Raw genomic sequence first — 13343 nt, 5'->3', positions numbered from 1 at the left:
CAAGTGAGTTATACCCAACATAGAAAAATAAATTGAGAAGAATTAGATTAATATTAAAACATTCTGAATGAGGCACATATTTTAATGTGAAAACTGCCACACATCTCATGTTATGCACAAGAGGGATACTCCATTTTTCCTTCATGACACTGTACTCGGAATGCAGAGTCTGGTGACAGTTTACGATAGTAACCTCGACGACACCTAAATTCAACAAAATCATTTGTTCTGGAATAAATTTTTTTTGCATATGAATATCTCAATTCTATGTTATGTGCTTCCATGATTTCTTCTGATATTACACAGGCATCTGAAGATAAAAAAAGAACATAAAACTTTAAGTAGTATACAAATATTTTCCACAGAATTTTACACTTTCATGTAGAACCTTATACTCAGATCCAGAAATTTATTCTCAAACCAATTCATTGAAAATCCATCATGTTGCCATAACTCATTCTAAACTATCAATGATGTAAAAATGAGGTACTCTGTGGAATGTGTGGTCATTGCATGTTTTAATCAACATTCACAATGTCACCTATGCTATGAAGGGCTTTCATTAAAGAATCCTTGAAGGGGGTGGTGGAGGTGGATGAGGGTTGAGGGGGCATAAGTGGTGATGGGGAAAATAAATTAAAATAAAGAAAAATGATTGTTTCTTGCTGTTGTTGCTCAAGAATTTTTCAGACTTTATACCCTCAGACATGACTATTTGGTTGTCAACAGAATAGGTGATTGTCCATGTAAGTTCTGTTGTAAACAGCAAACATGACATTCATTACACGGATTTCCCAGGGTCTACGAGGATATTAAAGGACTTACCTAAGCATTTGGGTGGCTCAGACCACTGTCCATCACGGCACGTTATTCTCCTGTTTCCCTCAAGTTCATAGTAGGCCTGGCATTGATACTCCACTGAAGACCCGGGAGCGTAGACTGCTGATGGATACGTGGTAATGTCTCCATTGTCAATAGCAGGAGGGCGCCCACATTGTCCTGTGGACTCTATGAGAGGATATTGTTGATTTATTGAGTGAGCAGTTGATTTTAAGGGAGCTGCAGAGTAGGTGGGAGCTACACTCACCTCCTCCCGGCCCCAAACCGATTTACAGGAAACGATAGAGCAATCAACCTGAGTAACCAATGAAGGCCAGCTGGACAGGAGTCTAGTAACCAAGTGCTTACAGAGGCTGCACAGAGACTGGGAGGGGAGAATGAGACACCTACCCTTGCACTCAGGTGGGTCTGTCCAATTCCCACTTAGACATGTCACTTCTGCATTCCCGAAGAGGCCCAAAAAGTGCCTGCATTCATAACGTTCTGTGTCCCCATGTTGATACCTATCCTTCTGGTTTGGTATAAAGGCATTTTGCACTGTGGGAGGGCTGCCACAGGAGACATCTGAATAAAGAGAAAAAACATGGATCTCTAATGCAGTGATCATTTAGACACAATTGAGACTGAAAATCTTCACAAATTTACATGCAAGATTGAAAAAAGAAGATAAAGCAATTTTTTTTTTGGTAAGAGGCAATCTTCTATATCTTAATTTTCTTTTTCATCCTCTCTGAAAGGTTAATAGAGATATTTTGGGCAATGAAAATGATGGATATGCTGTGCAAAACTTTTTAGTTTGATGTAGTTCTATTTGTTTTTTCCTTTTGTTTTGCTTGCCTGAGAAGATATATCAGAAAATAAATATTGCTATGAGAAATGTCTAAGATTTTACTGCCCATATTATTTCTTCCAGGATTTTTATGGTTTTTGAATCTTACATTTATGTCTATAATCCATTTTGAGATTATTCTTGTGTAAGGTATAAGATGGTGGTCCAGCCAAGACCGGTTTGGCTCGGTGGATGGAGCATTGGTCTGCGGCCTGAGGGGTCCCAGGTTCGATTCCGGTCGAGGGCATGTACCTTGGTTGCGGGCACATCCCCAGTGGGAGGTGTGCAGGAGGCAGCTGGTCGATGTTTCTCTCTCATCGATGTTTCTGACTCTCTATCTCTCTCCCTTCCTCTCTGTAAAAGATCAATAAAAATATATTTTTAAAAAAAAGATGGTGGTCCAATATCATTTTTTGCTTGTGTCTGTTCAATTATACCAGCATCATTTATTAACCAATGGCACCCCAATAAATTTAATAAAAATTTAAAAACTTTTTTAAAAGTTAGAAAAATGGTTTTTCTGAACATTTTTCTTTAAGTTTAGTAAAATAAAGATTATATAAAATCAAAATCTAAGTGAATTTATAAACCCAACAAACTCATAATAAACATATTCTTTGGCAGACAAATGTGGTTCGTAAACATCATGTTTTTGATTTGTGATTTTAGGCCCTTAGAAAATGAGCAGAGTAGCCAGGTTCTTAGAGAGTAAGTCAGGTAGTCACATGCTTTGGAGGAACATCGCATGGCTAAAGAAGATGATCACTTAAAATACCCACACAGAATTTGAGGAAAAGTAAGAGTACAATATATTTACAGTTTCCTAAAAATACTCCAATAATTTGAGTGCTAAAGGGCACTGCAGTGAGCAACATGCAGTTCATTGGGGAGACTCAGGTAGATACAAAGTAATAAGAGGCTGACGCTATGGTTCCCCACAAAAGTGGGCATAGAGCCCGCTGGGAATTGCTACAACAGTTTCAGGGTCACAACCCCTGAGCTTCTGATGCTGAGCCTGTGAGTTTGCATTTGCCTTTCTACCGATTCCCCAGAGACACTGACACGGCTGTTTCCGGGGTCACACACTGAGGGCTCTGGGGCCCCAATGCCCAGCACTCAGTGCACATCCCATTCCTCTATGCTGAGGCATAAACCTTCCTTCATCTGGCCTCACCAGAACCTAAGTCTAATTTTTAATGAAGCCAGAAGCCATTCACCAAAATACCTTTGCATGTGGGTGTTCCTATCCAAATGCCGTCCTTACACTGTACAACATTGGATCCATCCATTTGGTAATATTCTGGACATCTATAAGTCACTTGTTCTCCTGGCTTGTATGACTTCTTCTTCCAGCCTTCAAGGATGGCATTGGTATAGCTGGGTGGGCTAGGACAATTAATTGCTGAAAAAGCAACAACATAGACTTTTTAGTAAATCTTTATAAGTACATGTCAGGCAATAATTATACTTTAGAATAGTAGATACACACCAAGCCAATGTCTACTGTACAATGTTTTTCTTATAACTTGAAAATGTTAGCCATTTTGGCTCAATTACACTGAATAATTTTACATTTCTCAAAAGTGAAACATGGGGGAAACAACCAAGATAGCGGCATAGGTAAACACCTGAACTTGCTGCCGCCCACAACCACATTAAAACCACAACTAAAAGATAAAACAAATAGCATCCAGAACCAGGGGAAGGCTGGCTGAGTGGAAATTCTACAACTAGAAGGAAAGAGAAAAGCGCATTGAATACAGCAGGAGGTGCAGAGGTGCAGAGGTGCGGAGGTATGGAGGCACGTGCAAGGGACTGGCAGCTGGGTATGCTGTTGTCTTTTTCAACTGGGAGGGAGATACAAGCTCCCAACTGCTCTGAACTCCAGTTGCGGGTGTGAATTTGGGGACCCAGACTCATTACAAAGAGAAACTGTACTATCTGGCATCGGCCGGAATGTGAGGGTGGCTTTCTCACAGAAGTGCTTGCAGTGTTCATTGTTCCTGCATGGGGCTGTGGGACACAGAGACCCTGGGACCTATCTGAGGCAAAGCAGAAGGGCAGCCATTGCTGTTTGCTCTGCCCTGGTGATTCCCAGAGGCCCCGCTCCCCTACCCCAATTCACATCCCCACCCAAGCTGTGCGCAGAGGCTTTCGCATACTAATGGCCTGGCCTTTCTCTGCCTAAAAACCTGTCAAACTGCAGCTGGATCAGAGATCCTCAGAGCTTCCAAAAGAAGGCCTAAGGCTCGCCAGCAGCCTGCTTTACCTCACAGCTGCGCCTCATCTGGGCACCGCCAAACCCAAACAAAGAGAAGGAATCTGCAGATCTCTCTGTAGCTCCTGCTGGGTAGCCTCAGGAAGTGCACCTCCTTGGAGATCCAAGAGCCAGTCTACCCAGTGGTCAGAATGGGACCATCCAGATTACAACTCTTCACATCCATAAGAGACACACTCAGGGGGCAGACTCAGTGAGCACCAAAGCCCCACTGAAGCAAGTCCTGCCCCATTAGGGTGTATCCAGCACAGAAGCTCTCCCATTGTAGACACAACTGGTCCTCACAGCCAATGGACCTGGAGGTCAATCCCTACCAGTGATACCAACAGCAATCAAGGCTTAACTACAACAAGACTGTGCACATAGCCCACAAAGGGGTTCAGCAAGAGTGTCCACCTCAGGTAATTAAGGAGGCTGAGCCACTGGACCCTATAGGACACCTAGCACACAAAGCCACTCTTTCAACATAGGGAAGCAGCCAAAATGTGGAGACAAAGAAATAGTCACAAATGAAAGAAATGGAGGAAAGCAAACTACTGGATATAGAATTTAAAACCACGGTTATAAGGCTACTTAAGCATCTTCTAGAAACCTCCGAGAACTATAGTGAGACCCTCAAGGATATTAAAAAGGACCAATTAGAAATTAAGCATACACTGACTGAAATAAAGAATATTATACAGAGATCCAACAGCAGACAAAAGGATCCCAAGAATCAAGTCAAAGATTTGAAATATGAAGAAGCAAAAACATCCAATCAAAAAAGCAAAAAAAAAGAATCCAAAAATATGAAGATAGTGCAAGGAGCCTCTGGGACAACTTCAAGCGTACCAACATCTGAATTATAGGGGTGCCAGAAGAAGAGAGAGAGCAAGATATTGAAAACCTATTTGAAGAAATAATGACAGAAAACTTCCTCTACCTGGTGAAAGAAATAGACTTATAAGTCCAGGATGCACAGAGAACCCCAAACAAAAGGAATCGAAAGAGGACCACACCAAGACACATCATAATTAAAATGCCAAGGGCAAAAGACAAAGAGAGAATATTAAAAGCAGCAAGAGAAAACAGTTAGTTACCTATAAGGGAGTACCCATACGACAGTCAGCTGATTAAGGGAGTGGCAAGAAATATTCAAAGTGATGAATGCCAAGAACCTACAACCAAGATTACTCTACCCAGCAAAGCTATTATTCAGAATTGAAGGTCAGATAAAGAGCTTCATCGATAAGAACAAGGAGTTCATCACTGCCAAACCAGTATTATATGAAATGCTGAAGGGTCTTCTTTAAGAAGAGGAAGAAGGAAAAGGTAAAGATAAAAATTATGAATAACAAAGTAACAACAAATACATATCTATCAACAAGTGAATCTAAAAATCAAGTGAATAAAAAATCTGATGAACAGAATAAAATGGTGAATAGAATAGACTCAGGGGCAAAGACAGGGAGTGGACTGACAATTCTCGGGGGGAAGGAAGTGTGAGGGGTGCGGGAAGAGTCTGGACAAAAATCGTGTACCTATGGATGAGGACAGTGGGTGGGTGGTTAAGGGCAGGGCGTAGGGTGGGAGCTGGGTGGAGGGGAGCTATGGGGGCGGGGGGAGAGGAACAACTGTAATAATCTGAACAATAAAGACTTATTTTTTTAAAAAAGTGAAACGTGGGGATGGTGGTGTTGAAAGCCCGAGGAGCTAGGCATACAGGGCATGATTGAGACCAAACTTACTGCATCCAAATTCTTATTTCTCCACACAGGCCACCGACACTATGTGCACATTTCCATTTTTTGCTTCTGTCCAAATCTTTTCCCATAATTACATCAAACATCTTCAATTAACTATATTTTTATTGATTTCAGAGAGGAAGGGAGAGGAATTAACAGACAGAAACATCAATGATGAGGGGGAATCATTGATGAGTTGCCTCCTGGACGACACGCAATGGGGATCGAGCCCACACCCCGGGCCTGTGCCCACTGGGAATGGAACAATGACCTCCTGTATCATAGATCGATGATCAACCACTGAGCCATGTGGTTCTGCCTACATCAACCATCTTAGAACATTATGGATTTATGAATTTATGAGGAGATAACTGTTAAACTCTCAGTGAATAATGATGATGTGGGTGAGCAGGGACCAGCTGTGATACAGGAAGAGATGAGAAGTCAGAGGATGCCCATCAGAACACATGGAAATTGAACACAGATGACATCCAATGAAATAATTTGGCTCCTGTTGCCAAACTTCTCATATTACTATTAATTCTGCTATTCATTCTCTAGCAGAATCCAGAACTTCTAGAGATACCTTCTAAAATTAATGCAGTTTTATAGTTCTACCATGGATACTCTGAACTAAAGATATTTATCAGCCTTAGAAGAAAATGAAATACACTATACTTGTGCATTCTGGTGGATGGGACCAATTTCCTCCTGAACATTCTATGTATGCAGGTCCACGGATCCGAAATCCGGGTTTACAGTTGTATGTATATCTTTCCCCATGTGGATAACTCTTTATCCTGTCAGGAAGAACAGCATTGGAAACCTCAGGGGGTCGTCCACAAGGAAGTCCTAAAAAAAAAAGAAAGGAAAGAAAGAATGACTGCGTATTTCACTAACTGAACTTTACTTCATGTCCTGGCTGTCATATTTGGTGCTTTCATTTAAAAGAAAATGATCACACAGGTGCTAATATCACATGACAGGAAAGGCGCACAAATGCTTGACAGACCATCATGGTGGTGTGTCCAGCTGTCAGCTTGAGCAGAAACTTGAAGCGAAAACTGTGAACACATTTGAGAATGAGTGTGTCAATGGTTCTCTAATGAATCATGAGCAATAAAAAGAAACACATTGAGAATCAACTTAGGAAAAGTATCCTCTACTGTAAGAGAGCAGAAGGGACAATGGAGAGAGAACATAAATCTTTATAAAAGCTGGCGACAAAGCCTTCATTGCAACCCATATGAATATGTAGGAGCATGAACAGGTATAATTATATGAAGAGTGAGGTTTCATTTCACCACATTTCAGGTTTTGTAGAAAAAAATGCCCGAATTACAAGTGATATCACAATGAACCAATAAAAGTAATAAAAATAGGATTGATTTGTTTATGCAAAAATAATTTGGTAAATATTAAAATCTATATAAACGACATATAATGGTTTTACACATTTATAAATCTAGAGTTATTTCTCATGACTTTGATGATGACGATGGAATATCTTACTGAACTGTACCAAAGAGAACTTTAGTGTGCATGCTGTCCTCACCTACACACTGTGGTGAAGCACTCCATTGTCCCAGGTGGCATGTTATCCCGTCTTCTTTGGATAATTTGAAACCATCCTTACAAATATAACTTAATGTGGTGCCATGTGCATATAACTTGGGTTTCAATGTTTCTCTTTCGTCTTCTGAAGATCTGGATGAATTAATGCTTCCATGTTCTACATGAGGTGGTTGAGAACATGGAGTTTTTTCTATATGAAAAATAGAGATGAAAGGGTCAAGCACAAGGATAATGTTTAAATTTAGAAATAAAATCCAACACTGTTTGGGACTTTAAAGTAAGGTTATTGGAACCAATTAAATTATTAATAACTAAAAGTATTTGAAAGTTGCAAAGACATATGTGCCCATAAAATTGATGCTACTGTCCATGTGTACCATATGCCTCTTCAGTCTCCTCCTGCTCATCTTGAGGAGTGAAATATGCATGAACAGAACTTGGGTATTTCCACAGTCACCGGAAGTTTCTGTTTGCATTCATTTCACATTAGAAGGGAAATAATGGTGATTGATTTTGGCACCTGGATGGTGTGTACTGTTTGGAGATGAAGTTGGATGGGTAGGGGAAAGGGCGCATCTTGTTCCTTTATACAAAGCAGGGCTGTGGGTTACCCTCATCTGAGAGACAGTGTAACGCAAGTGACCCACTACTGACCAACACAGTGCGGTATTGACTGCCATCGTCCATCCTGGCACACGATTTCTTCTCCTTCCTGCATTAGAAAGTTTTCTTGACAGAGAATAGATATTTTTTCTCCTTCTTGATAATTCACGGTCAGGGTCATATTTTGAGAATTGGGAATCTGAGGTGGAGGTGGGCATCGTGGTGCTTCTAAAAATATTAAAATCAGATTTCTTGATGAAAAATTGTAAGTCAAAAATATTAAAATAACAATTCAGTGAATAAAATGATGAATAATAATGCACCTGGAAAGATCAAACTATAATGCTCTGTTCTGTGTTTAAATATGTTATACTTTCCGTCTTGCTTGTCACTCTAATATACCTCATTGGGTTTATATTCTCATGGCCTTCCTTGTAGGTTCTTTCCTTTATTCCTTCTGGGATCAATCTTGGGAAGCTTAGCTTATGTAAAATGCTTTCTGTATATTCTAGGCCCATGGAAATTGGTAAAAATATTGAGGTGAGTGGGTCAAGTTGCCCTCAACTAAAGAAGAGCAAAAGTGATATGAAAAGTGAATAAACCCTGTGTTAGTGGAAATGGTGGTGGCAATGAGATTCAGTGTTTGCCAGACATAAAAATGAGCAAAGACAGATGACTAGATGGGTAGATTCCTCCAGCGATAGGTGGATGCAGACATAGATAGATCTGTAGATAGATGTGCACACCCATAGACGCTTAGATAAATACATGTGTTATAAGCATAGGCACATCGGTAAGGTAAGAACTTGGTAGCAATGGGATCCCAATAGTAATGCGCACACCCACTGCCCAGTGTGACTTTAAAGCCACCGCACTGCCGGGCGGTTTGTTGATAGCTGACCACTGCACATGATACAATTACTATTCAGAAACAGTGTTTTGGTTATTTTCTAAATTTCCTTCCACTGTCAAAATTATTGTCATAATACAGACTTAGTAATAAAATGTTAAGACACAAAGAGACACCTTGTACAAGGCAGGAAGGAAAATCCACATTTTGGAAATGTTCTAAACAAGAGCTCACCTGTGCAGTTCACCTCAGGCTCCCACTTTCCGTTCACACAGACTGAGTGTTTCTGCTCTGACTTCCTCCCACAAGTGTAATTGATTTTCTTATTATGCTCATAGTCAATCCTATCTGACAACTTTATCTCATATGCAATTGCCCTTGATAATTTACACGTCTTGAGTTCAAGTGTTGCTGTAAAATAAAAATATTCCATTGAAGACACTAATTATGAAAATCCAAGCAACTAATATAATAAAAAAAACCAACACAACTATAGAGTCCAGAATCTAATGAAATAGGACGTTAGGTCCATAAATTCCACCAGCAAAGTTCTTCCTGATCATGTTGCATGAGGTGCGCTACAATGTTTGTACACACAGTCCTATGTCCAGTATTGAAATTTCAGAGAGAATAGTCATCCTAAAGCCATGTTGCCCTTTGGTGATTACAAGGACATTGGGGTTCACATTTTGTATGATCTACATAGGAAAGAGTCATACATGACTAAATATGATCCCGTTTGAAATCTGCAAATTGTCACATGCACTTTTCTTGATCCCAAACATCTCTAAATTATTACAACCTTAAAGTGTTAAAAGAAAAAAATTATCTGTGGAAATAGACTATGTGAATTTCCTAGTTATATTATATATTTTTAAATAAATTTAACGTACAATAACAAGAAAGGTTGATATAAGTTGTAGGGTATAGAATGTGAATATTTCAGCATCTATTTACATCATAATAAGAAATTGGTTGTTTAGGTCATAACCTATTTTGTATATATATTCTTAGGATCTTTGAGAAGCTATTTTGTACACCAGGTCATCTTATAATATAATAATATTATGCCATAATAATACATTTATGCTGGCTTCAGTATGTTTTAGATACGGACTATGGAGTTTTCATACACAGCTACATATTTCAAAAAGAATGCAGGTGGCAATCCTTTTTGAATTTGATAAGACCTATCAGTGTAGGTCTTAGGTAGTTTTTGTTGATAATTTGTAAATGATGAGAGTCAAGTGAGGATGAACAGAACAAAGAAAAGTCAAGTAGTTGGCCAAAGTAAAGTTATGATTTTGCAATGTAACCTTGAAAACAAAACTAAAATAAAGAAGATGAATTTAAAACAGACAAGAGGCTTGAAAAATAGTCTTATTGTTAGGGCGGGTCCAGAGTGGTGAGGGACACAAAATGAGTCATCTTCTTTGAGATGAGAACTGGAGGAAGATTTGTGGTCAAAAGGGGGTGTGAATATGCTTGTTTTCTGAAAGAATTTATTTATATTCAGGGAAAAGAAACATCTTGATAGAGTGAAAAACAAGATTCTAGGTCAGCACAAAATAAACATTAGAGGAGAAAATTTCAATCATGTATCTTTAAGTAAAATTTAACTTCATAGGTACAAACAATGTCAATATTATGGACAGACGAACAAAATTCTATTGCTAGTTTCAATTTTTCCTCTGTAGATGCCATTGAACTATAAAAAACAAATGTTTGATTCTTTATAATTTGCATTTTCAAGAATATCTCTACATTTCAGAAATATGGTTGCACGTAGTTTCATAATAAAAAAATCCAATGTTATTAAATATCAATTATAGAAGTGTCTTCTCACCAATGCACTGAGGTGGTTGGGTCCACGTTCCCCTAATACATGTAACTGAGCTCTGACCAATCATTGTAAAGTTTTCTTTGCAAGTGAACTCTACTGATTCTCCATGGTGATAGGGGGGCCGTGCTGGGGACATGATCTCGCCATGGTCCAGCTCAGGTACATCTCCACATGTACTGTCCTCCGCTGTGAAATCCCACAAACAAACATTCAACTTTAAAATGTAAGTGAGGTCTTGATATGAGCAGAAACACTACTGAAAGTTTGGATACATTACCAACACACACGGGCAAGGGTGTCCACTCTCCATCAATGCACTGAATTTTCCTCACACCCTTCATCAGGAACCTGGGGTTGCACACATACTCCACCACCTCACCGTGTTCATATTCCCCTTTAGGTGTGTCTGCCACTGTCCCGTTGCGGAGTCGAGGAGGTTGATCACAGGATTGTACTTCCTCTACGGTAGAAATACTGTATAACTAAAGGTGAAAGTGTCTCTTGTAGAACTGAAAATCCAGAAAAATGAAGTGATTTTTTCTTTAATCTATTAGTTATTATCTAACTTATTATAGCATTCTTTTGAGGAAGGATAAAGACTGGTGTTTACATCAGATTCATGTCTCCCAGCTCTGTTATGATACAGAACTAGCACATTGGACATATACGTAAGCCCAAGAAACATTCAATATTCTAGATCAGGGGTGGGGAACGTCTGGCCCGAGGGCCATAAAAGGCCTTGGAAATCATTTGGACTGGCCCTGCCAAGGCATTAGGGGTGAGTTAATCAAATGTTTGACCAATTACAGCAGGATAACTTTTAAGTTGATAATTTTGTTTGGTCTGCGATTGATGTTACAAATATCCAAATGGCCGTTGGTGGAAGAAAGGTCCCCCACCGCTGCTCTAGTGATCTAAACCATATGCAAACCAACGAACAAATATGACTGTGCAACTTATAGCCATATTCACATTCCATGGAAACATTCCATCAAAACCTTTTCAAAAAATACCATCATTGGAGGCAAGCATTTGATCAACATATTTTAACTCTACGTTATATTGTATATGGCATTGAGTTAACTCTGTGATGCTTGAATATTGTTTAGAAATTCTCGGGGAAACGAGGTGAGACCCACGCTGATAGAAATGTCCAATACCAATGGTGGAAGTTATGCAAAAATTATGACTGAAGAGGTCACTCCAGCGTCACACAATATGTCCATCTATGGAGATTTTCAGTATATAGTCCAAAAAGCAATTAAAGATTACTTCCTTAAATAAGAAAGTGGGAGGTATCTACTACCCAGCACACATTCCTGGCTTAATGCACTGGGTTATAGACACACTGGGAGCCAACAGAAAATTAAGAGAAAAGGGGCAGCTGATGTCAAAACATTCTAATTCTTGTTTGAGCGAGTGGCAAAGAATTAATCACCTTTACATGTCGGAGGACTACGGGACCATCCAAAGTGGTAGCACTGAAGAGAGTCTGCTCCAATAAGTTTAAGTCTATTTCTGCAGGAGAATTTCAACACATCTCCAATGACATATTTCTCTTTCTGGGGCTGAGCAATTAAGTTCTGCTCTATATCGGGAACGATGCATTCTCTTTCTATAAAAGGGTAAATAATTTAATGAGAACATATGATTAACCAGTGGCAAGTAAACTTTATATGTCATGCAAGAATAAGTGGCTGGGTGTTGCATATACGGAGAGGCATCAAATAAATGCTCTCCCTGGAAGCGCATTATCTGTTATGTCTGAAACATCCCTCACATTCATATGGAATTCTCTGATAGAAATAGATGTGCCCTGAAAACTTATTTGTGATATCAACTCTCTTATAGTGGATCTGATTTTATCAATTACATTAGTATAACTAAATGCTACATTTTTGGTATTATCAAAACAATACTATTCTCTCACATTAAATAACTAATGCTACAATTTTAAATTACATGCTTAAAGAAAAATTGGTATATTAATGTAATATACTTGGGGACCAGGACACTCAAACAGAGGCATTTCTCATATATTTTAGCAGAGGAACATTAAAAGTTGCTTAGTTAATAATTTAAATCAGTTCCTACATAGAATAAAATCCCAACTCTTTCACGCCTACACTTCCAATGCCATCTTATTGTTTCCTCCCTTTGTTGATCCAGACCCCAGGCTTCACGGTCTCTGAACATTTTTTAAGAGATCAAGTTCCTTGCTCTCCCTGTTGCACGGTTCCGAATGGTTTTCAACCTTTTTGTGTAGAGATGCCTTCCTCTATGAAACAAGCCCTCAATCCCTCCCATTTTCTAAGTCCTTGGATGTATTTGTTCCTTTGAAAATATAAAAATGTATTAGAAATATTATTACTATTTGATTCATTATTGGACTTTTTTCATTGTTGTTGTTTTTTCCATAATGCAAGGAGCCTGTGAGGAGCCCATATTAGGTGCGAGTGGAAGCCGGCATGGAGAATGTAGTCTAATCACCAGAATATTTTTTAAAAATATGAGAACGTTTGTCAACATGGAAACATTTAGCAGATATGGAAGGATGAACAATGCTGCCGATCAGCTTGGTGTTGCCCAAAGACACATGCTTGGCAAATCGTGGAGTGGAATAGAAACCCACCCAGACTATGAATCCATCTGTCAGACTTCCTGTCCCTTTCATCCTTTTATCTCCCCACACCCATGACAACATTCATTCCAACATTTTTTTTTCTCCTGATCCTCTGAGTCCTTTCATTCTCTCTCTTTGCTGCCCACTCCTCTCCTGTCGGACATCTGCATGCTGGAAT

The 13343-nt window shown here is 39.2% G+C and overlaps 1 protein-coding gene across 1 annotated transcript in view; it reads right to left on the bottom strand.

Annotated features, from left to right (window-relative positions):
• The window catches only part of LOC102442742 (complement factor H-like), a gene marked incomplete at its 5' end in the record, with an annotated part of 77310 nt that overhangs the window by 58745 nt on the left and 5222 nt on the right, over nucleotides 1–13343 (bottom strand). Inside the window, 10 exons of the mRNA XM_023746077.1 lie at nucleotides 826–1008; nucleotides 1231–1404; nucleotides 2895–3071; nucleotides 6350–6523; nucleotides 7227–7436; nucleotides 7901–8077; nucleotides 8934–9110; nucleotides 10546–10728; nucleotides 10820–11002; nucleotides 11981–12157. Of these exons, the coding sequence (XP_023601845.1) occupies nucleotides 826–1008; nucleotides 1231–1404; nucleotides 2895–3071; nucleotides 6350–6523; nucleotides 7227–7436; nucleotides 7901–8077; nucleotides 8934–9110; nucleotides 10546–10728; nucleotides 10820–11002; nucleotides 11981–12157 (1815 nt within the window). The remainder of the gene's footprint in view (nucleotides 1–825; nucleotides 1009–1230; nucleotides 1405–2894; nucleotides 3072–6349; nucleotides 6524–7226; nucleotides 7437–7900; nucleotides 8078–8933; nucleotides 9111–10545; nucleotides 10729–10819; nucleotides 11003–11980; nucleotides 12158–13343) is intronic.

Source organism: Myotis lucifugus, unplaced genomic scaffold (genome assembly GCF_000147115.1).
Source record: "Myotis lucifugus unplaced genomic scaffold, Myoluc2.0 scaffold_625, whole genome shotgun sequence".
Classification (NCBI taxonomy): domain Eukaryota; kingdom Metazoa; phylum Chordata; class Mammalia; order Chiroptera; family Vespertilionidae; genus Myotis; species Myotis lucifugus.
The sequence above is the reverse complement of the archived record's forward strand: the minus strand, read 5'-3'. Positions and strand labels throughout refer to the sequence as shown.